The sequence below is a fragment of the Oncorhynchus gorbuscha genome, linkage group LG04 (assembly GCF_021184085.1).
Source record: "Oncorhynchus gorbuscha isolate QuinsamMale2020 ecotype Even-year linkage group LG04, OgorEven_v1.0, whole genome shotgun sequence".
In the NCBI taxonomy this organism is placed as follows: Eukaryota; Metazoa; Chordata; class Actinopteri; order Salmoniformes; family Salmonidae; genus Oncorhynchus; species Oncorhynchus gorbuscha.
In genome coordinates, this window is record NC_060176.1 from 21,318,680 (window position 1) to 21,344,588 (window position 25,909).

The following is a 25,909-nucleotide window of genomic DNA, read 5'->3' on the forward strand; positions in this document are numbered from 1 at the left end:
GAGGATGGAGGGAGGGAGAGGAGCAGAGAGCTGTGTGCGGTGCAGCTCCAAGCCTGCCTTCACCATGCATAATTCAGCAGCCTTCCTTCACGCTGTGCTCTCTCTGGGCTGCCCTGGGGAACTGACAGCCCTGCGCCCCCTGGAGCCCTGCTGGAGCACTGCTGCTCAAACCCCCCAACAACCTCCCCACAACCTCCCCCAAACACAAAGCACAGGGAAGGGAGAAAGTGAGATGGAGAGGGGAGAGAGAGGGGGAAAGGGGAGAGGAGAGAAGGGGGAGGGTGAAAGGGTGTGAAGTGAAAGGGTGGGGGTTGAGATGCTCAAAGTCATTCTGCTGAAAGGGGACATGTGTCTCCTGCCAGGGCTGGTGTTAGAGGGGGAAACAAAAGAGGAAACAAAAACAGAATGAAAGAAAAAAATACAAATGAGATGGAGATGAATAGATTAAGAGAGAGATAGCTTTAGGGTATAGCCTACTCCTCAGTGTGAAGCCAAACATAAATCAAATTACGACCACAAACATGACACAAATACAACTCTGTGTATACTCACTCATAAAATAACAATACATGTCTTTAATAGACTGTCATAAATATATGCCATTTAGCAGACACTTTTATCCAAAGCGACTTACAGTCATGTGTGCATACATTCTACGTATGGGTGGTCCCGGGGATTGAACCCACTACCCTGGCGTTACAAGCGCCATGCTCTACCAACTGAGCTACAGAAGGACCATAATAAAACAAGTTGATTAGTTAACAGTTGACAGTTGTTTTGAATGGGTGGAGTGCTGTGGAGGGAGGGGTCGGGGGACTGGAGTGTTCTTTTCTGAGAGCTCTATGGTTGTTATTGATTTGTTTCACCTACTTTAAACGGAGACGGCATCGCACACGCTCTTCCACAAGTGTCTCATAGACTGCTGCTGGAAAGACGTCGATGCGACCGCAGCATCTCAGGGCTGGTCTTAATAACCACCTCCCAGGATTAAATAGAACCTGCCTCTTTATTTCAAACAGGCGCTCACAACAACAGACACTGCATTAGCTGGGCTACTGACAGCCAAATTAGGCTGCCTTGTCATAATGCTGCTTTGAAGATCCTCCACTCAAAAGACTAGAAGGGGAATGGAAAGACTGAAGAAAGGAACACAGCCCTCCAGTCACCTGAGGATGAAACCAGAAACAACAACAACAGCAGCATAGAGCTTTGATACTGAACCACCTGGAATAAGAACATAGGTAAACCAGACAGAAATAGTCTGATCAACACCATGTTCCTCAGACAACTGAGACAACTGTCAGACAGAGCAAAAAGACAGCGCTCCAACAGAGCCTGTCTGCATGTTGTAATATTAATTAAAGACATTCTCACTGTCATACAGTTTCTGGATGTGTGTGAGGTTATGACATCACTGTACAAAGGAAAATGGTGGTGGTCAATGGTGTGTGGGATACGAGGACCCTCCAGGGGGTTGGACAGGGCCATGCCTATCTCTGTCATGCCGTAGCGATCCAACAGGGTGTGTCCTGTGATCTCCTCCCAGCGTAGAAGGGTGGGCTGGGGCAGGGCAGAAGAGCCAGACACCATCGGCCTGGAGTTAGAGGGGGAAGTCTGGGTCACACACAGTAAAGGCCCAGGCCCTGATGAAGCCATCTCTTTTCAATGGCCTTAGCATTGACTGGAGTAGCTTCAAGAGGGAGTAGGGTTGCAAAGGGAGGGTATATTACTGTAAACTTTCTACCAGTAAAACTTTTTACCAGTGAACTACCAGCATTTTGGTGACTTTCAGGTTTTTGGGTATATTTTACAAGGTGACATCTAGTGGCCTTTTGGGGTACTTCAGATTATTACATGTGTCTTATCTCTGGCCCTGTGTGGCCTTATCAAATTATGACAAAGCTGTAAAACATTATCCTAAATCAAGATTCCCCAACTGGTTGGCCCATGAGCCAAATTTGGCCCACGGGTGGCTTTATTTCCCCCACCCAAAGGTTTAAAATTATTATGTTTTAGTCAAATATGATATCTGTTTGGGTTTCTTGCGGTCAATTTGCAGTCTACAAATTATTTGTAATTATGTTCCGGCCCCCCCAACCAACCGCGCAAGAATTTTTTTTTATCGGCCTGTGGCCTAAATATAAACCATCAACTTAGTGAATACCATTGGTGTTTGAAGAGTGACTGCCCCTGAAAAGCAACTTCTCGCTTTGAAAACAGCCTATGTGGCATCGATATGAGTTGTAAAAAATTATTCTAGTGTCAAAATGTACTACAAAGTGCAAATAGTATAATTTTGGTCATAAAGTCAGTCTCATAGAAAACGAAGATTTGCGAGATGATAGGTTAAAATGGTATGTTAACAGAATGAAGGGTACCGTAAGAGTTTTCCGTGGGTTGGATTTATTTTAATCATGCTCACATGCCCACAGCTGGCAGCACCCAAGTAATCATGAATTCAGAGAGCAGCTGCACGCGACCCAATCATAACGCCCATGGCCAATTTGGTTTGACGTTCAATATCCCTATGGGGCTAGTGAAGGACCCTCAGTAAATTACACAATGTACATGGGACAAGATTTTAAAATGACAAAAGCTCCAAATTTCAATTACTTAAAAACCTCAAACCAACTATAAATTGTAGAAATTAATTTACAATATTGAAAGCATTTAATGTGCAACATTATAATATTGTCCTATTTACATTGTGTGATTTATTTGAAGGTCGCTAACTCACCTCAAAGATAGGCTATCCAATGTCAAACCTACTTTGCCACGGTCACACACCAATATGTCTTTGTTGTAAATGTTTTGCCGCCAAACTGGTAGCAACGGTGAAAAAAGTCAATAGTTTGAAGAGTCGCAGAGTTAATTGAAAACAATGCCATTGCTGATTAGATGCTTTTTCCATTAATTAGGTCATTTTCTCTTGAACCATATGGTCTATCCACTAGAAACATAAAAAGTTGGTACTTTATATTAACATTTTTTAAATTTATTATTCAGTTATAAATGATCAAAGTTACCATACATTTCCTGTTAATTACCGAAGATTCAGGTCACTTTGGTAAATTACCGGTAGCTTTGCAACTTTAGGTTGGGGTAACAGAAGTGCTAGGCTTTACATAGAATGTATAACTCTATTCCATCTACCGCGTCCCAATGCTTTCTTCACTCTCTCTTGAGCATAAGCCCTGGTACATTTGCAGAAAGCGTCTGTCACATCTCACTACAAAGCCCTGTCTCTCTTTAAAAACCATCCCTTTGATCTCTGACACATATCCCTTCCCCTTCAAACTATCGCTTCACTCTCTGACGGAATGAGAAACCACTGTCCAGATTCATGAGAACCCATTCGCTCTGAAGATGTCTTGTCAGATATTTTAAGAAAGCAATTTCATCACAATAGATAAGCAATGAGCTTGTTAAAAGATATTTGTCCATTTATATGAATATTATGATACTGCTAATGATGGAGATCTACTCATTTCCTGAGGTATTGACACGAGTATAAGTAGACTATACGGTTCTTGCTGCCTGATTCTCTTCTTGCAGGCAGCCCTGACAAAGTCCTGGTCGTGTGGCTGGGAGAAGTGCTGCTCATTGTGCCGGATCAGCTCGGAGTAGATGGTTGGAACAGCCATGAACACATTCACCATAAGAGCCTTGGAGCTGAGCAGGACTTCCCATACCTGAGAGAGAGAGAGGAGGGGGGGGGGGGGATTGTACGTAGATGGAATATCTACCCTATATTAATGCAAAAAAAAAAATTTCATCCAGATCACAATATGTAACGCAGATGGATAGGGTGTCATGGTATTGTGAAATCACAATATGTAAAGAAGATGGATAGGGTGTCATGGTATTGTGAAATCACAATATGTAAAGAAGATGGATAGGGTGTCATGGTATTGTGAGATCACAATATGTAAAGAAGATGGATAGGGTGTCATGGTATTGTGAGATCACAATATGTAAAGAAGATGGATAGGGTGTCATGGTATTGTGAGATCACAATATGTAAAGAAGATGGATAGGGTGCAATATGTAAAGAAGATGGATAGATAGAGTGCCATGGTATTGTGAGATCACAATATGTAAAGAAGATGGATAGGGTGTCATGGTATTGTGAGATCACAATATGTAAAGAAGATGGATAAGGTGTCATGGTATTGTGAGATGACAATATGTAAAACAGATGGATAGGGTGTCATGGTATTGTGAGATCACAATATGTAAAACAGATGGATAGGGTGCCATGGTATTGTGAGATCACAATATGTAAAGAAGATGGATAGGGTGTCATTGTATTGTGAGATCACAATATGTAAAGAAGATGGATAGGGTGCCATGGTATTGTGAGATCACAATATGTAAAGAAGATGGATAGGGTGCCATGGTATTGTGAGATCACAATATGTAAAGAAGATGGAGAGGATAGTGTATTGTGAGATTGTATGTAAAGAAGATGTGCCATTGTATTGTGAGATCACAATATGTAAAGAAGATGGATAGGGTGCATTGTATTGTGAGATCACATGGTATTGTGAGATCACAATATGTAAAGAAGATGGATAGGGTGCCATTGTATTGTGAGATCACAATATGTAAAGAAGATGGATAGAGTGCCATTGTATTGTGAGATCACAATATGTAAAGAAGATGGATAGGGTGCCATTGTATTGTGAGATCACAATATGTAAAGAAGATGGATAGGATGCCATTGTATTGTGAGATCACAATATGTAAAGAAGATGGATAGGGTGTCATGGTATTGTGAGATCACAATATGTAAAGAAGATGGATCACAATGAGATCACAATATGTAAAGAAGATGGATAGAGTGCCATTGTATTGTGAGATCACAATATGAGATCACAAATGTAAAGATGGATAGGGTGCCATGGTATTGTGAGATCACAATATGTAAAGAAGATGGATAGATGGTGTCATGGTATTGTGAGATCACAATATGTAAAGAAGATGGATAAGGTGTCATGGTATTGTGAGATGACAATATGTAAAACAGATGGATAGGGTGTCATGGTATTGTGAGATCACAATATGTAAAACAGATGGATAGGGTGCCATGGTATTGTGAGATCACAATATGTAAAGAAGATGGATAGGGTGTCATTTTATTGTGAGATCACAATATGTAAAGAAGATGGACAGAGTGCCATTGTATTGTGAGATCACAATATGTAAAGAAGATGGATAGGGTGCCATGGTATTGTGAGATCACAATATGTAAAGAAGATGGATAGGATAGAGTGCCATTGTATTGTGAGATCACAATATGTAAAGAAGATGGATAGGGTGCCATGGTATTGTGAGATCACAATATGTAAAGAAGATGGATAGGGTGCCATGGTATTGTGAGATCACAATATGTAAAGAAGATGGATAGGGTGCCATTGTATTGTGAGATCACAATATGTAAAGAAGATGGATAGAGTGCCATTGTATTGTGAGATCACAATATGTAAAGAAGATGGATAGGGTGCCATTGTATTGTGAGATCACAATATGTAAAGAAGATGGATAGGATGCCATTGTATTGTGAGATCACAATATGTAAAGAAGATGGATAGGGTGTCATTGTATTGGTGTAGATAGGGTGCCATTGTATTGTGAGATCACAATATGTAAAGAAGATGGATGTGTATTGTGAGATCACAATATGTAAAGAAGATGGATATTGTGAGTGCCATGGTATTGTGAGATCACAATATGTAAAGAAGATGGATAGGGTGCCATGGTATTGTGAGATCACAAAATGTAAAGAAGATGGATAGGGTGCCATTGTATTGTGAGATCACAATATGTAAAGAAGATGGATAGAGTGCCATTGTATTGTGAGATCACAATATGTAAAGAAGATGGATAGGGTGCCATGGTATTGTGAGATCACAATATGTAAAGAAGATGGATAGAGTGCCATTGTATTGTGAGATCACAATATGTAAAGAAGATGGATAGGGTGCCATTGTATTGTGAGATCACAATATGTAAAGAAGATGGATAGAGTGCCATTGTATTGTGAGATCACAATATGTAAAGAAGATGGATAGGGTGCCATGGTATTGTGAGATCACAATATGTAAAGAAGATGGATAGGATAGAGTGCCATTGTATTGTGAGATCACAATATGTAAAGAAGATGGATAGGGTGCCATGGTATTGTGAGATCACAATATGTAAAGAAGATGGATAGGGTGCCATTGTATTGTGAGATCACAATATGTAAAGAAGATGGATAGGGTGCCATTGTATTGTGAGATCACAATATGTAAAGAATATGGATAGGATGCCATTGTATTGTGAGATCACAATATGTAAAGAAGATGTCAGGATTTGGCCAGGGTTGTTCCGGTTTTTGTTCACTAGATGCCCCCATTGTGCCTTTTGACCTTTTGTTTTCTCTTGATCCCCATTATTATTTGCACCTGTGCCTCGTTTCCCCTGATTGTATTTAAACCCTTTGTTTTCCTCAGTCCTTTGCTCTGTGTTTGTATGTTAGCACCCAGCCCTAGTACTCTGTGAACTCTTGTTGATCCCGGTGGACTCTCTTGTGGAATTCTGTTTTTGTTTGTTTGTTTGTTTTTTAGTATTTTTTTTAGGCTTTTTGTGCTATACCTTCCACCTTGTGGATTTACCTTTTTGTCTTGGAGGATTACCTTTGTTCTTGTGGAATTCCTTTTGAGGTTGTGGAGTTACATGTTTTCCTGAAGAACTTCACTTTTTGCTTCATTAAATACACCGTCTCAAGTACTGCTGTGTGGGTTCTGCCAACTGCCTCATCTTCTGGGTTCTGCCAACTATTCGTTGCTCAGTTGGTTAAGTGACTGTTTCTCACTCCGGAGACCCGGGTTCGTAACTGGGTCCTGACAGAAGATGGATAGGGTGCCATGGTATTGTGAGATCACAATATGTAAAGCAGATGGATAGGGTGCCATTGTATTGTGAGATCACAATATGTAAAGAAGATGGATAGGGTGCCACTATATTGTGAGATCACAATATGTAAAGATGGATAGGGTGCCATTGTATTGTGAGATCACAATATGTAAAGAAGATGGATAGGGTGCCATGGTATTGTGAGATCACAATATGTAAAGCAGATGGATAGGGTGCCATGGTATTGTGAGATCACAAAATGTAAAGAAGATGAATAGGGTGCCATGGTATTGTGAGATCACAATATGTAAAGAAGATGAATAGCGTGCCATGGTATTGTGAGATCACAATATGTAAAGCAGATGGATAGGGTGCCATGGTATTGTGAGATAACAAAATGTAAAGCAGATGGATAGGGTGCCATGGTATTGTGAGATCACAAAATGTAAAGAAGATGAATGGGGTGCCATTGTATTGTGAGATCACAATATGTAAAGAAGATGGATAGGGTGCCATGGTATTGTGAGATCACAATATGTAAAGAAGATGGATGGGGTGTCATGGTATTGTGTGTACATTATTTACAGTGAATGAGGATCGAGGGCATGGCTGAAAAACTGTCAACAGGCTAGTTTATTACAAAAACGTTGACAGGATCGGTCAGTCTAACAGCTTCTTAAAGAGGAATTCAACAGGAATGTTATTGAGGTCAGTCATAACGCTGTGGCACGTTGAATTTTAAAAATACCTTTTGCCCGCTTTTATTTTTTAACAAACGTGGAGCCAAGAGCCCTCCTCCTTCTCTTTCTCAGTCGTACTCAGAGACGGATGCACATAAACAGAGACTAACTGACACATGGCTACACATTTATACATAAGCACCTCGTATACACTCACGCAAGGACAAAGCTACTTACACAGTACGCACAGATACAAACACACACACACACACAGATATTACGAGTCCCTCATACACCCCCCCGCACGCCTGGCTGCACCCCCAACACACAGTGGGAGGACAGTGTGAATTAATTGAAGGTGAACGACAGATTCTCCTTGGCTCTGTCCCCCCTGGGAGCACGCGCACGTCTCTCCCTCCTAGAACCTCCTCCCTCATTCTCCCTCATCCTCTCTCCCACACCCTCACTCTCTCCATTTCATAATTTCCTGCTTCACTGCCCCTACTCTTATCAGTCTTCCTCTGTCTGTCCCTCTCTCCATCACACCCCACACCGATTCTCTCCTCATCTGCCACCCATTCCTCAGCTTCCCCTCCTCCCTGTCCTCTTAAATCACCCTCATTTACTGCCTACTCTCTTTAGTTAACTTCCCCTTCTCAACTTACCTGCTTTGTCATTTTATCAACCCTGCCTTTTCGCTCCTCTTCCCTTCAAGCTCTAAATATTGCAATATCAAAATAGATTAAGGTTGAAAAATGATGTGTCTATTAAATAAACAGGCAGAAGCGTGGACTATCCCACAGAGACCCATCTATTCACGCAAACTCACAAAACTTTATCTATCTGCTCAGCCACACACATCCACAACCACGCGCACACACGGACAGACTAGATAGCGGGGTTCAGAGGGGAATATTATTTCCTGTGTCTGTTCTGGGCATTCTGGGCCGTGTCTATCAAGCGCAGTGGAGCGCTTCCCCCAGCAGCCACTCAGGAGGGGGGAAAAGCCAATTTATGTCCGTCAAAGAGCTGCCCTCCACCTGGGGGAGTGTATGTTGGAGACCCTCGGCTGCAGCCTGCATCCCAAACAGCCCTTAACCCAGCAGCATCCAGCTACTCTATACTAGCCCTGTAGCCAGTACCTTTTCTCCACCACCACACAATGATTCAGTTCAGTTTTATGAGGATGAATCAGGACCTCCCAGCCATTAACCTCTTGTCCTCTGCTCTCCTGGCCTCTGGTCTGTGAGTCCAGTCCTGATATGTTATGTTATCTCTCCTACTGTACTCATGGCTGGGGCCCATGGACATTAAAACCAGTCGCGTTGACGTCATTCACTTATTCCTATAGAAAAACCCCGATGGCGCATGAAGCTGGCAGTATTTGAAGCGCGCCATATTGCTGAGTGGTACCCCCAAAAATCGCTAAGGATCATAGATAAAGTGGCCATAACTAGCAAAGGATCATGGTCGATGTAATCGTTTTCATCTTGTCTGAGAGTCAACCTTAATGTTTACGGCATGAGGGCGCGAGCCTCCTCATAGCCTGCCAGCCCATAATTGGTCTGTCAGAATGTGATCCTGTGTGCTGACAAATGTAGATGTCAGAATAGAAATATATCTCGATTTGTAGCGAATTAAAAACATTATTCACCATGGGGGTCGGAATTGTTTTTGTGTGGCCGTTCTGGCGATCGTAATTTAAATAGGTTTTCTAAGGCAGACTGGGGATTTTGGCACTGCTAGGTTGCTACACAGTAGCCGACCAGCAGATCTCGAGATTTCACGCTCCAGACTGGACACTGGGGGCCTGCTGGAGCTACACACCCACTCCTCTGCTTGATCGACTGAGCAGAGCCCTCCTTCCTCTGGGGTCAGAGACAGTCATGCACAGGGACCTCCAACCATCCCTCCACCCACTCACACACCAGGGTTTCCGTTAGGAACATGCTGCTTAACTGGGAATATTTTAATTTACCCACAATTTGAGAAATTTACCAAACCCATATGCATTGGTTGCGTAACCCATTAGGGTGTCCACCCACGGTGCGCAGAATTAAATAAATCACATTTAGATGATGGTAATTCATCCAAACAGAACATGCAACTCCTGTAATGAAGTGGCCGATGCAATTCGTGGGAAAACACCATTCTAAACAGTTCACCTGATGAGAGCTGTTCCGTATCTCTTAGAAACTTAGAAAGAGGGGGAATCTAAAGATGCAACAACTAGGACGTTTTGCTAATATGACTAGGATTGCACCTTTGGCTTCTGCATGGACAAGGAAAGAAGGTTGATATGAAAACAAATACATTTGCCAAAATTAGGCTATATAGGCCTAATTACTCCTGTCTATACAGAAAGAAATAAAATCATTCAAAATCATTAGCGTCTTTAAAAAAAAAAGATGTGTGTAACGGTTTTCTTGTGTTGAAGGAGAGGTGGACCAAAACGCAGCGTGGTTATTATTCATGGTTCTTTAATAAAGAAACTATACATGAATAGACTAAACCAAGAAATGTGAAAAACCAAAACAGCCCTATCTGGTGCAAACACAGAGACAGGAACAATCACCCACAAAACCCAACACAAAACAGGCTACATAAATATGGCTCCCAATCAGAGACAATGACTAACACCTGCCTCTGATTGAGAACCATATCAGGCCCAAACACAGAAACAGACAAACAAGACATCCAACATAGAATGCCCACTCAGATCACACCCTGACCAAACAAAACATAGAACATACAAAGCAAACTATGGTCAGGGTGTGACAATGTGAATTGTTTCAAATCACAAGCTTATAGGCCTATGCCTATTTGAGAAGCCTGCAATTTTGGCAGCGCACATGGCAATAGGCCAAGTTGATAAATGAGTTGCGGCTGTCAGTGAAAAGCATCTAAAATATGTGTGAAGATAATATGTCTTGAGTATAATTTAAAATGTTGAGACAAGAAGGGTGTTGTGAAGATATAGGCGAGATCCTTTTAACATGTAAATCTGGATTGCCACGCTTGTTTCACCCTAATGTTGGTGCTAGCAAGCAGGCTAGGTCGTGCTAGGTATCAACAGCCAAACCAGTAGTCTGGAAACTATAGTGAGCTTCGATTGGTCAATAGCAAGGCGATTTCTCTGAGTATTAGTATACAGTTCAACTTTCCCAAACTGTTGTCCCCCCAGTTTTATCCATGCAATATGATACAAAATGTGGCAAAGATGTGCTTCAGGACCATGCGGATGCCTCAGAGCAGTCGACTGGATTTCGGACCGCATGGACACCACAGAGCAGGCTTGAGTAAAGTTCAGTGTGTATGTGTTGCGCTCTTTCACCAAGTTGAAAAAGCCTTAACCTGCCTTAATGACTACCGACATGTAGCACTCACGTCTGTATCCATGAAGTGCTTTGAAAGGCTGGTCATGGCTCACATCAACACCATTATCCCGGAAACACTAGACCTACTCCAATTTGCATACCGCCCAAACAGATCCACAGATGATGCAATCTCTATTGCACTCCACACTGCCCTTTCACACCTGGACAAAAGGAACACCTACAGTGGGGCAAAAAAAGTATTTAGTCAGCCACCAATTGTGCAAGTTCTCCCACTTAAAAAGATGAGAGAGGCGTGTAATTTTCATCATAGGTACACTTCAAATATGACAGAGAAAATGAGGGAAAAAATCCAGAAAATCACATTGTCCGGGCGGTATGTTTGGGATCATTGTCATGCTGAAAGACCCAGCCACGTTTCACCTTCAATGCCCTTGCTGATGGAAGGAGGTTTTCACTCAAAATCTCACGATACATGGCCCCATTCGTTCCTTTACACGGATCAGTCGTCCTGGTCCCTTTGCAGAAAAACAGCCCCAAAGCATGATGTTTCCACGAACATGCTTCACAGTAGGTATGGTGTTCTTTGGATGAAATTCAGCATTCTTTTCATTCTTTGTCCTCCAAACACGACGAGTTGAGTTTTTACCAAAAAGTTATATTTTGGTTTAATCTGACCGTTTGACATTCTCCCAATCTTCTTCTGGATCATCCAAATGCTCTCTAGCAAACTTCAGATGGGCCTGGACATGTACTGGCTTAAGCAGGGGGACACGTCTGGCACTACAGGATTTGAGTCCCTGGTGGCATAGTGTGTTACTGATGGTAGGCTTTGTTACTCTGGTCCCAGCTCTCTGCAGGTCATTCACTAGCCCCCCCCCCCGTGTGGTTCTGGGATTTTTGCTCACCGTTCTTGTGATCATTTTGACCCCACGGGGTGAGATCTTGCGTGGAGCCCCAGATCGAGGGAGATTATCAGTGGTCTTGTATGTCTTCCATTTCCTAATAATTGCTCCCACAGTTGATTTCTTCTAACCAAGCTGCTTACCTATTGCAGATTCAGTCTTCCCAGACTGGTGCGGGTCTACAATTTTGTTTCTGGTGTCCTTTGACAGCTCTTTGGTCTTGGCCATAGTGGAGTTTGGAGTGTGACTGTTTGAGGTTGTGGACAGGTGTCTTTTATACTGATAACAAGTTCAAACAGGTGCCATTAATACAGGTAACGAGTGGAGGACAGAGAAGCCTCTTAAAGAAGAAGTTACAGGTCTGTGAGAGCCAGAAATCTTGCTTTTTTGTAGGTGACCAAATACTTATTGTCCACCATAATTTGCAAATAAATTCATTAAAAATCCTACAATGTGATTTTCTGGATTTTTTTCTCATTTTGTCTGTCATAGTTGAAGTGTACCTGTGATTAAAATTACAGGCCTCTCTCATCATTTTAAGTGGGAGAACTTGCACAAATGGTGGCTGACTAAATACTTTTTTGCCCCACTGTATAGCCTCGCTAATGTTATTGTATTGCTGCTCTTTAATTATTTGTTACTTTATTTCTTTAGCTATTTTTCTTAAAACTGCATTGTTGGTTAAGGGCTTGTAAGTAAGCATTCCACTGTAAGGTGTTGTATTCGGCGCAAGTGACTAATACAATTTGATTTGTAGTGTTTCCAAATCTAAATGATTAGGAAATATTCACTTTGATGCAAGTGTGCTTGCCATTGTTTGTTTTCATGTGAAGCTGATGACTTAGTTCTCGTTGCCTGTTACCTTGGTAATAACTTGAAGTGAAGTCAATAAAGTCAGCTAAACCAAAGTTACTTGTGTTGTATTTATGTGACTCACTTCCATTACTAAAACACTATGGAACTCAAGTGGAATTTAATCACACCAGGTAAATTCAACATAAGTAGAGGATTTAGAAGTGAGCTAATAAAAGCGCTATCTATAGCATTCACTCAATACAACCGTGTTAGATGTACCTAACTCTATTTAGTAGTAATCTATATTTGATCATTAATATTTACTCAACACACTTTTTGAGTGTAGGCTATCTGTATTACTGGACAATATCAGCCAATATGGGAGATGTAGTTTGACGAGAGCAGAGTAGGAGAGACTTGAACTTTCTCTTGAGCTATTCTCATAGCCTACCTTTTAGGAGTCGGAAGATCTTCAGATGGAGAAATATAGGTGATCAATGTTTATGGTATTAGGCTATAGTAAACTATACCCTAATCATAGACCTATTCTCCGCCCATTCATTGGCCTACTCTATTTAATTGAGACCACACGCGCACCTGATCTAGCAGGTATGGTTACTGAACTTGAAGCAGCAAGAATTATAACAGCAACACTTGCTACGTTTTGAATAGGCCTATAGGATATAGCCTACCTGTTAGGAGGACGATTTGCAGGCAGAGACAAATAAATGGGTAATCAATACCTACTGAAAATGAAAAGGACCAACGCTCGCTCACCATAGTCGCCTACCTATGTGCGCATTGTGCCTTTTCCATTTCAATGATGATTACATTTTTTGATTGCACTTCGACTCACATTGGTTGAGCGCCCACCACTTTTTTTCCATGATCAATATTTATTTACAGAGACATTGTAGTAAACTACAGTAGAATCATATTTAAGTTAATTTCATATTTAAATTAACTGCCACGTGATTCTCTGCCCATCTAAGCAGCATGCTATATTTCAATGAGACCACACATACTAGGCATACTTGAGCTTTCACGCCCAATGAGGAGAGGTAGGCTACTGAAGTCGAAACAGCGAATTCTGAATGTGTGAATAATGCAACAAATATCTGCTTTTAATACAATAGGTAGGTTAACGCATACAAAGCAGAAAGAGGAACATTTCTAAATAGTGTGTGGGATAACAAAATAGATTTTCATCCCAAAGTCGTCTGTCTGGCCGCCCGCAGAATAAAAAATATTTTGCGAAAACCAAACACTGCATTCCACAGTAAGAACCTCATACCAATGGTCAGCATGGTGGTGGTAGTGTGATGGTTTGGGGATGCTTTGCTGCTTCAGGTACTGGAGGACTTGTCTTAATAAAAGGAACCATGAATTCTGCTCTGTATCAGGTAATTCTACAGGAGAAAGTTAGGCCATCTGCCTGTGAGCTGAAGCAAAGCTGGGTCATGCAGCAAGACAGTGATCCAAAACACACAATTTAGTCTACATGAAAATGGTTCAAAAGGAATCAATTCATATGTTGTGACTTGGAAAGAGCCGTTACGAAACCAAATTTCAATTTACTCCCCAAAAAATGACTGTTTTTGTCTTTTGAGCTTCTAGTCACGAAATCTATGCAGCCTACTCAATCATTTTTTATAGCTACTGTTTACATGCTTCCTGGGCCGTATACAGCATTCCTCACTGAGTTCTCTGAATTCCTATCGAACCTTGTAGTCATGGCAGATAATATTCACATTTTTGGAGACTTTAATATTCACATGGAGAAGTCCACAAACCCACTCCAAAAGGCTTTTGGAGCCATCATCGACTCAGTGAGTTTTGTCCAACATGTCTCCGGACCTACTCACTGCCACAGTCATACTCTGGACCTAGTTTTGTCCCGTGGAATAAATATTGTGTATCTAAATGTTTTTCCTTATTATCCTGGACTATAAGACCACACATTTTATCACATTTGCAATCGCAACAAATAATCTGCTCAGACCCCAACCAAGGATCATCAAACGCCGTGCTATAAATTCTCGGACAACCCGAAGATTCCAAGATGCCCTTCCAGACTCCCTCCACCTAACAAAGGATGTCAGAGTACAACAATCGGGTAACCACCTGAGGAACTTAATTTACATTACATTACATTACATTTAAGTCATTTAGCAGGGGTGAGAAGGATTACTTTATCCTATCCTAGGTATTCCTTAAAGAGGTGGGGTTTCAGGTGTCTCCGGAAGGTGGTGATTGACTCCGCTGTCCTGGCGTCGTGAGGGAGTTTGTTCCACCATTGGGGAGCCAGAGCAGCGAACAGTTTTGACTGGGCTGAGCGGGAACTGTACTTCCTCAGTGGTAGGGAGGCGAGCAGGCCAGAGGTGGATGAACGCAGTGCCCTTATTTGGGTGTAGGGCCTGATCAGAGCCTGGAGGTACTGAGGTGCCGTTCCCCTCACAGCTCCGTAGGCAAGCACCATGGTCTTGTAGCGGATGCGAGCTTCAACTGGAAGCCAGTGGATAGAGCGGAGGAGCGGGGTGACGTGAGAGAACTTGGGAAGGTTGAACACTAGACGGGCTGCGGCGTTCTGGATGAGTTGTAGGGGTTTAATGGCACAGGCAGGGAGCCCAGCCAACAGCGAGTTGCAGTAATCCAGACGGGAGATGACAAGTGCCTGGATTAGGACCTGCGCCGCTTCCTGTGTGAGGCAGGGTCGTACTCTGCGGATGTTGTAGAGCATGAACCTACAGGAACGGGCCACCGCCTTGATGTTAGTTGAGAACGACAGGGTGTTGTCCAGGATCACGCCAAGGTTCTTAGCGCTCTGGGAGGAGGACACAATGGAGTTGTCAATCGTGATGGCGAGATCATGGAACGGGCAGTCCTTCCCCGGGAGGAAGAGCAGCTCCGTCTTGCCGAAGTTCAGCTTGAGGTGGTGATCTGTCATCCACACTGATATGTCTGCCAGACATGCAGAGATGCGATTCGCCACCTGGTCATCAGAAGGGGGAAAGGAGAAGATTAATTGTGTGTCGTCTGCATAGCAATGATAGGAGAGACCATGTGAGGTTATGACAGAGCCAAGTGACTTGGTGTATAGCGAGAATAGGAGAGGGCCTAGAACAGAGCCCTGGGGGACACCAGTGGTGAGAGCGCGTGGTGAGGAGACAGATTCTCGCCACGCCACCTGGTAGGAGCGACCTGTCAGGTAGGACGCAATCCAAGCGTGGGCCGCGCCGTAGATGCCCAACTCGGAGAGGGTGGAGAGGAGGATCTGATGGTTCACAGTATCGAAGGCAGCCGATAGGTCTAGAAGGATGAGAGCAGAGAGAGAGAGTTAGCTTTAGCGGTGCGGAGCGCCTCCGTGATACAGAGAAGAGCAGTCCCAGTTGAATGACTAGTCTTGAAACCTGACTGATTTGGATCAAGAAGGTAATTCAGAGAGAGATAGCGGGAGAGCTGACCAAGGACGGCACGTTCAAGAGTTTTGGAGAGAAAAGAAACAAGGGATACTGGTCTGTAGTTGTTGACATCGCAGGGATCGAGTGTAGGTTTTTTCAGAAGGGGTGCAACTCTCGCTCTCTTGAAGACGGAAGGGACGTAGCCAGCGGTCAGGGATAAGTTGATGAGCGAGGTGAGGTAAGGGAGAAGGTCTCCGGAAATGGTCTGGAGAAGAGAGGAGGGGATAGGGTCGAGCGGGCAGGTTGTTGGGTTAAATTACGTAATTTAACCTTACGTAATACTCTAGACGCAGTCGCACCCCTAAAAACAAAAAACATTTGTCATAAGAAACTAGCTCCCGGGTATACAGAAAATACCGAGCTCTGAATAAAGCTTCCAGAAAATTGGAATGGAAATGGCGCAATACCAAACTGGAAGTGCTTTCACTTCAGCAGTGATAAATTCATGAACTTCTTTGATGAAAAAATCATGATCGTTAGAAAGAAAATTATAGATTCCTCTTTAAATCTGCGTATTTCTCCAAAGCTCAGTTGTCCTGGGTCTGCACAACAATGCCAGGACCTAGGATCAAGTGAGACACTCAAGTTGTTTAATACTATATCTCTTGACACATTCATGAAAAAAGTCATGGCCTCTAAACCTAAGCTGCATGCTGGACCCTATTCCAACTAAACTACTGAAAGAGCTGCTTCCTGTGCTTGGCCCTCCTATGTTGAACATAATAAACGGCTCCCTATCCACCGGATGTGTACCAAACTCACTGTAGCTCAGTTGGTAGAGCATGGCGCTTGTAACGCCAGGGTAGTGGGTTCGATTCCCGGGACCACCCATACGTAGAATGTATGCACACATGACTGTAAGTCGCTTTGGATAAAAGCGTCTGCTAAATGGCATATATTATTATTATATTATAACGGCATTCAGAGGAAGAAGGTGAGGACCAAGGTGCACCGTGGTACGTGTTCATATTATTTATTCGAAACTGAACACTAAATACAAAATAACAAAAGGAATAACCGAAACAGTTCTGACAGGTGATACAAACACTCAACAGAAAAGACAACTACCCACAAAACTCAAGTGGGCCAAGGCTACCTAAGTATGGTTCTCAATCAGAGACAACGATAGACAGCTGCCTCTGATTGAGAACCACACCGGCCAAACAACAAAGAAATCCAAAACATAGAAAATGAACATAGAATGCCCACCCTAGTCACACCCTGGCCTAACCAAAATAGAGAATAAAAGCCTCTCTATGGCCAGGGCGTGACAGGGAAATTACTCGATAGCAACAGCTCATGGTCCTCCTGGAATCAGAAGTTTTTTTGACTCAATGGAGGAACATAGTCAGAGAAATGCTGATGAATGTCTTGCTCGAGCTGTGTATTTTCATTTATTATGGATCCTCATTAGCTGCTGCTAAAGCACTCTTCCTGGGGTCCAGCAAAATGAAGGCAGTTTATACAATTTTAACAACTGGTTCACCTCTGATGCTCACAGGCAATGTGTATTGGAAGAGATTTCTGAATGTTCTTCGTCCAGCATACACTCCTCCAACCAGACATGCTTTATCTACTCATTTGCTGGATGCAGAGTTCAACAGAGTTCAAGTGAAGGTCAAGCAAATCATAGAGAAAGCAGACTGTATTGCAATCATCTCTGATGGGCGGTCGAATGTTCGTGGGCAAGGAATAATTAACTACATCATCTCCACCCCTCAACCAGTATTGCACAAGAGCACAGACACTAGGGACAACAGAAACACAGGTCTCTACATTGCAGATGAGCTGAAGTCAGTCATCAATGACCTTGGACCACAGAAGGTATTTGCACTGGTGACAGACAATGCTGCGAACATGAAGGCTGCTTGGTCTAAAGTGGAGGAGTCCTACCCTCACATCACACCCATTGGCTGTGCTGCTCATGCATTGAATCTGCTCCTCAAGGACATCATGGCACTGAAAACAATGGATACACTCTACAAGAGAGCCAAGGAAATGGTGAGGTATGTGAAGGGTCATCAAGTAGTAGTAGTAATCTACTTCACCAAGCAAAGTGAGAAAAATAAGAGCACCACATTGAAGCTGCCCAGCAACACCTGTTGGGGTGGTGTTGTCATCATGTGTGACAGTCTCTTGGAAGGGAAGGAGTCTCTCCAAGAAATGGCCATATCACAGTCTGCCGATATGGACAGCCACATCAAGAGGGTCCTCCTGGATTAAGTATTTTGGGAGAGATTGGTAAGCAGCCTGAAACTCCTGAAACCTATAGCAGTAGCCATTGCACGGATTGTGGGAGACAATTCCATCCTTTCTGATGTTCAGACTCTGCTTGCAGATGTAAAATAAATCCGTACTGCCCTGCCCACTTAACTGTTGCTCCAAGCAAAGGAAACTGCAGTTCTGAAATACATCAAAAAGCGTGAAGACTTCTGCCTGAAGCTCATACACGCCGCAGCGTACATGTTGGACCCCAAGTATGCTGGCAAGAGCATCCTGTCTGGTGCAGAGATCAACAAGGCCAATGGTGTCATCACTACCGTGTCTCGCCACCTTGGCCTGGATGAGGGCAAGGTACTTGGCAGTCTGGCGAAGTACACTTCCAAGCAAGGGCTTTGGGATAGAAATACAATATGGCAGTCATGCAACATATCTCATCAGCCACCTGGTGGAGGGGACTTTGTGGATCTGAGGCTCTTTCCCCTGATGCCTCCATCATCCACCACATCCCACCAACATCAGCCACCTCAGAGCGCAACTGGTCCTTGTTTGGGAACACACACACACCAAAGCATGCAACAGGCTGACCAATACAAGAGTTTAAAAATTGGTGGCCATCCGGGCAAATTTGAGGCTTTTTGAGCCTGACAACGAGCCAGCCTCAACAAGTTTGGAAAGTGACAGTAAAGATGAGGCCTCAGAGTCTGTTGTTCAAGAGGTGGACATTGAGGCGGTTCAGGGAGAAGACATGGAAGCCTGAGAGGAAGACAACCAAAGCTTTAGCTTTTAGACTATCATTTTACAGATGTATGTTGAAAACATTTTTGGGAGATGCGATGGATCATTGGGGATCATTAAATGTTCCCTTTCTTTTGTTGTTCAGTGAAATCATCCCATGTGAAGAGTCAACTCATTTAATTAAAGTTCAATTCATAACACATTTTTTTACTTGTATTTATATTGGAATGATTTAATCAATTGCAATTATGTCGACTTATGATAAGGTAAAACAACGCATAGCTGAACACTGCAGCTCAATCAGGTGTAGGAACATTGACTATCCAGTAGCAGCTCACTTTGTTGAAGCGAACCATCCCATCTCCTCCCTCAAATACACAGGCATTGATCATGTTGTTCTACCAAGGAGAGGAGGTAACATCGAGATCCTACTACTACAAAGAGAGGCTTACTGGATATCCTATCTAAAAACATTGACCCCTAGTGGTCTGAATATTGACTTTGTCTCAGGCCCTTCTTATGAACACTTTTGCCTTTATGAACAAGTCTTATAAATTGAAAACATTTTTTTACAGCTTATTAACTTACACCTAATATGTTCCCCCTGTTGGTGACGCTCATTATATATAAGGTTGAACCAATATTACATGTAATAAAAATTAAATATGAAATTATTATGTGAAATTGAATTAAACAATAATGTACAGTTGGAAGTGGGAAGTTTACATACACTTAGGTTGGAGTAATTAAAACTCGTTTTTCAACCACTCCACAAATGTCTTGTAAACAAACTATAGTTTTGGCATGACACAAGTCATTTTTCCAAAAATTGTTTACAGACAGATTTCACTTATAATTCACTGTATCACAATTCCAGTGGGTCAGAATTTTACATACCGGTACACTAAGTTGACTGTGCCATTAAACATCTTGGAAAATTCCAGAAAATGATGTCATGGCTGTAAAAGCTTCTGATAGGCTAATTGACATCATTTGAGTCACTTGGAGGTGTACCTGTTGATGTATTTCAATGCCTACCTTCAAACTCAGTGCCTCTTTGCTTGACATCATGGGAACATCTAAAGAAATCAACCAAGACCTCAGAAAAAAAAATGTAGACCTCCACAATTCTGGTTCATCCTTGGGAGCAATTTCCAAACACCTGAAGGTACCACGTTCATAATATAATAATAATAATATATGCCATTTATAGTACGCAAGTATAAACACCATGGGACCCCGTAGCCGTTATACCGCTCAGGAAGGAGACGTGTTCTGTCTCCCAGAGATGAACATACTTTAGTGCGAGTAGTGCAAATCAATCCCAGAACAACAGCAAAGGACCTTGTGAAGATGCTGGACGAAACGGGTACAGAAGTATCTATATCCACAGTAAAACGAGTCCTATATCAACATAACATGAAAAGCCGCTCAGCAAGGACCAAGCCACTGCTCTAAAACCTCCATAAAAAATACAGACTACGGTTTGCAACTGCACATGGGGACAAAAATCGTACTTTTTGGAGAAATATCCTCTGGTCTGATGAAACAAAAATAGAACAGTTTGGCCATAATGACCATCGTTATGTTTAGAGGAAAAAGAGGGAGGCTTGCAAGCCGAAGAACACCATCCCAACCGTGAAGCACGGGGGTGGCAGCATCATGTTGTGGGGGTGCTTTGCTGCAGGACGGACTGGTGCACTTCACAAAATAGATGGCTCAATGAGGCAGGAAAAGTATGTGGATATATCGAAGCAACATCTCAAGACATCAGTCAGGAAGCTTGGTCGCAAATGGGTCTTCCAAATGGACAATGACCCCAAGCATACTTCCAAAGTTGTGGAAAAATGGCTTAAGGACAACAAAGTCAAGGAATTGGAGTGGCCATCACCAAGCCCTGACCTCAATCCCAAAGAAAATTAGTGGGCAGAACTGAAAAAGTGTGTGCAAGCAAAGGAGGCCTACAAACCTGTTTCAGTCACACCAGCTCTGTCAGGAGGAATGGGCCAAAATTCACCCAACTTATTGTGGGAAGCTTGTGGAAGGCTACCCAAAACGTTTAACCCAAGTTAAACAATTTAAAGGCAATGCTTCCAAATACTGATTGAGTGTATGTAAACTTCTGACCCACGGGGAATGTGATGAAAGAAATAAAAGCTGAAATAAATCATTCTCCCTACTATTATTCTGACATTTCACATTCTTAAAATAAGGTGGTGATCCTAACTGACCTAAGACAGGGAATTTGTACTAGGATTAAATGTCAGGAATTGTGAAAACTGAGTTTAAATGTATTTGGCTAAGGTGTAGGTAAACTTCCGACTTCAACTGTATGTTGACGCTACAATATTCCATTATGTTTCTATATGATAACAATCGCATTATATATTTAATATGCCATATATTATTTTTTAACAGTTTCACTAATTAATTTTAATTAACTTTATCATTATGACACACCCCTCACTACTGTCATTGGTTACCGGTACACTAATTGCACTGTGTGTCTACATAACCTGGTTCAAGTATTCAAGACATTACCCAGGGAAAGGCACAGTGATTCCTGAAACGTTGGTAAATACCCATTAAATTGCTGGGAGATTATACATGGAGTATGCAACTTTCTTTATTTTGATAGTTTATAGTTTATTTACCGTTAGTCAGCACCTCCACACAAACTATTATTCTGGGTGTGCGCCAGCTCATGTGTTTTTTATCTACTTTTGATAAGGTAAAATGTTAATGTTTCTGTCTCCACATGATATTGTAAAAATATCTACATTTAAATGGTATTAATATTAATTTGCATATATTTCCATTCATTCCCATATATTCCAAGGAATTCCCATATATTCCCACGGAAAGGTTCCAACTCTGAATATTCCCCCCGAAATGTGCAACCCTAATCATTACACAGATGCACCTTGTGCTGACAACAATAAAAGGCCACTAAAAAAGTAGTATTTCTTTCTGTAATAAAGCCCTTTTGTGGGGAAAAACAAATTATTATTCCCTGGGCCTGGCTACCCAGTGAATGGGCCAATGACCTCTCTGGGCCACCCATGGCTACGCTCCTGCCCAGTCATGTGAAATCCATAGATAAAGCCTAATTTATTTATTTCAATTACTGATTTCCTTATATGTACTGTAACTCAGTAAAATCGTTGAAATAGTTGTATGTTGCGTTTTGATTTTTGTTCAGTATATATATCAATGTAATGGCTGGAATGGAATAAATGTGGTTTCCATATGTTTGATACCGTTCCACTTATTCCATTCCAGCAATTAAAATGAGCGCGTCCCCCCATAACTCCTCCCACCAGCTCCAATAAAAAATATATGTATTCGGGATGGGAAAACTAAAACCAAATATAAAAAATGTAGAAAATATAATGGGCACATATATTTTTAAATAAGATCATCTTTGAGAACTAACAATCACCAAAATAAAAGCTGGACAGAATCAAAAATGTTATGCAATTACGCATTCAGGAGTGTTTTTGTCATGGCATGGGGCCCCCAGTGATTCACTCAGATAGCATAAGCCATGGCAAAATGTGTAGAATGTTTGTAAATTAGCTTTAAAAATACAAATTTCCTCTCAGCCCCAAGTCAAGATGTGTAGAATTGCTGGAAATGTGCTTTAGAAATGCTAAAATAATTCTCAGCCTCATGGCAAAACGTGTAGAATTTCAGAAAATTAGCTTTAAAACAGATACATTTTGTCACTGCGGCCTACCTGAGGGCCTCTAAAATTTCCGATCAGTGACCACACCATTGGCCACGCCCCAGCAATACCCACCACCTAAGCCCCATTATTATCCAGAAAAAACCCTGCACACACAAACTACCTAGAGTCAGTCAGCACTCAATTTCCATGTCTATCCTCCCTTCTGTCTCCTTTTCTGTACTGGTTATCATTCATCTAGTTCACTGGAGGATTCCAACCACAGGTATGTCCATTAGAGGCAATAATACTTTTATTTTTCAAAATGATCATCATACACTACATGACCAAAAGTATGTGGATACCTGCTTGTCAAAAATCTCACTCCAAAATCATGGGCATTAATATGGAGTTGGTCCCCCCTTTCCTGCTATAACAGCCTCCACTCTTCTGGGAAGGCTTTGCACTAGATGTTGGAACATTACTGCTGGAACGTCTTCCATTTAGTCACAAGAGCATTAGTTTGGTTGGGCACTGATGTTGGGCGATTAAGCCTGGCTCATAATCAGCATTCCAATTCCTCCCAAAGGTGTTCGATGGGGTTAAGGTCAGGGCTGTGCAGGCCAGTAAAGTTCTTCCACACCATTCTCGACAAACCATTTCTGTATAGATCTCGCTTTCTGCAAGGGGGTATTGTCATGCTGAAACAGTAAATGGCCTTCCCCAAACTGTTGCCACAAAGTTGGAAGCACAAAACTATCTAGAATGTCATTGTATGCTGTAGCATTAAGATTTCTCTTCACTGGAACTAAGGGGCCTAGCTCGAATCATGAAAAACAGTCCCAGACCATTATAATGTACTACCTCCATCCAACTTTACATTTGGCACTATGCGTTTGGGAAGGTAGCGTTCTCCTGGCATCCGCCAAACCCAGATTCGTCTGTCGTACTGCCAGATGGTGAAGCGGAATTCATCACTGCAGAGAATGCATTTCCACTGCTCCAGAGTCCAATATGCGGCGAGCTTTACACCTTTCCAGCTGACACTTGGCATTGCGCATGGTGATCTTAGGCTTGTGTGCAGCTGCTCGGCCATGGAAACCAATTTAATGAAGGTCTATACTAACATTTCTTGTGCAGATGTTGCGTCCAGAGGCAGTTTGGAACTCTGTAGTGAGTGTTGAAGCAAAGGACAGACGATTTTAACGCACTACATGCTTCAGCGGTTCTGTTCTGTGAGCTTGTGTGGCCTACCACTTCACGGCTGAGCCGTTGTTGCTCCACTTCACAATAACAGCACTTATAGTTGACCGGGGCAGCTCTAGCAGGACAGAAATTTGACGAACTGACTTGTTGGAAAGGTGGTTCTTCAGTAAGTCCATTCTACTGCCAATGTTTGTCTATGGAGATTGCATGGACGTGTGCTCGATTTTATACAATTTGAAGGGGTGTCCACAAACTTTTGTATATATAGTGTACTCTCAGTACAATTTCCAACCGGTCTATTAGACAGTCACTCAGAAATAGCCTAGAGCTATATTAATATATTACAGTATATCAATTTATTTCTCATTATGACTTCAAGAAAATGAAAAAAAAAACTACAAGGCATCCTCAGGGGTGAGAGTAAAGCGTATGCTGTCTGTTTGGTACACAAGGTCAGGTTAGGTATAAAGAAAGTGAAATGCTCTGATACTACAGTAAACCTCCTCTTTATTGGTTGTCCTCTACAGCCCTTACCTGTCAATCATACCCTTGACTCCCATTAAGTTCTCCTAGACCTTAAAACCCCTCTGACACCACCCCCCTTACCTACTCCACCACCACCTCTCCAAACAAGCACTATCATCCTTCAATGTCATCCCTCATCTATTGATCTTGCTCTAAAGCCTGTGCTGTGAGTTGGCGTGGTCAGATACAAAGCCACACTGGGCAATCCATCACCCAGCTCCAAACGTTTAGCATGACAGTCTGGGGGGGGAGCACTGACTGCCAACCTGGAGCACTGCCTGCCTGGCTGCCAACACCCATGACCCCCAGTGGCCCGGCGGGATGAGGCGGGGGGCATCATGGACCTGTCCGTGTCAGCTCAGCTCCAGGCTCTGTTATTGACATCCCCGGCCCAGTGCTTTCAGCACGGCAACACTGCCACAATTAGCGCCCATGGCTGACAACTAGCCGATAAGGTTGAACAGCAGCCCCCTTCTACTCCCCACCAGCCTCCCGCCCCGGTGCGTCTCCATTGTTCAGGTCTGTGGAGTGGATCCCCGCAAGAGGACAGACAGCCTCCACTGAAGTCCCTTACAGAGCACTACTTACTGCTAACACACACAAGGCAGACAGCAGTAGAATACCTGACAGCACACAGACAGGACATGAGGTGGGAGTCAACTGAAACATGTTAGAAGTAGTAGTACCAGTAGTAGTGTACTATAGTTGTAATGTACCTTCTGAGGCTGGAAGGTAGGCAGCATGACGGTGGTGGCACCCACCCAGAGAGGGCAGAGCAGCTTGTTGACGATGCCATAGATGTGGTGCAGGGGAAAGGTGTGAAGGATGACATTATCTCTGGACCAGCCCCACTCTGACACTAGAACCTGAACCTGGGAGAGGGGGAGACAGGCCATGAGAGATCCACTGAGCTATTTGGTCATACAATGTGTTCCTACCAGTTCTTTGGACATTTCCTTTCCATATAATGATGGGTAGCTCACTCAAAATCTTTCATGGTGGTCCTGCCTGAAGGTTCCGTTCTGCCACTCCTTATCAAACATACTTAATGTAACCACCATGCAAGAAGAGAGTAAACCCCTGTCTTTAGTCAGCAGGGCTAGACAGCTGGAAGGAGCAGAGGGAATGGATAGTGTCCCCAAGCCCTCAACCTTCCAGGAACCATCTCTTCCGTGTTCCCTCACTGACCTCCCTCCCTGGGCTTGTCATTTACAAATGAATCTCCTTAATTGAGGGTGATCTAATTTTCTACTCTATTGGACATGCAGGTCAATTGTGGTTGAAAATGTACCCCCAAAAAATTCTACATAGCCTGAAGTGCCCCGTGTAATGAAATAATTTGGGCGATTATTCAGAAAGCTCACGTGGAACAAAAGCAAAACGACACTCTTGTCTGTCGCATGTGTAACCCCCGACAACCCACCCTTACATACTACCACTGGGCTACAGAAAACTGTCCCAATAGAACCTCTATTAA

At 42.8% G+C, this 25,909-nt stretch overlaps 1 protein-coding gene across 1 annotated transcript in view; it reads right to left on the minus strand.

Annotated features, from left to right (window-relative positions):
• LOC124033831 (malonate--CoA ligase ACSF3, mitochondrial-like) overlaps positions 1-25,909 on the minus strand; it is a 42,347-nt gene that overhangs the window by 14,271 nt on the left and 2,167 nt on the right. Inside the window, exons 2-4 of the mRNA XM_046346192.1 lie at positions 25,149-25,304; positions 3,538-3,692; positions 1,464-1,594 (exon numbers count right to left, since the gene is read on the minus strand). Coding sequence (XP_046202148.1) covers positions 1,464-1,594; positions 3,538-3,692; positions 25,149-25,304 — 442 coding nt within the window. The remainder of the gene's footprint in view (positions 1-1,463; positions 1,595-3,537; positions 3,693-25,148; positions 25,305-25,909) is intronic.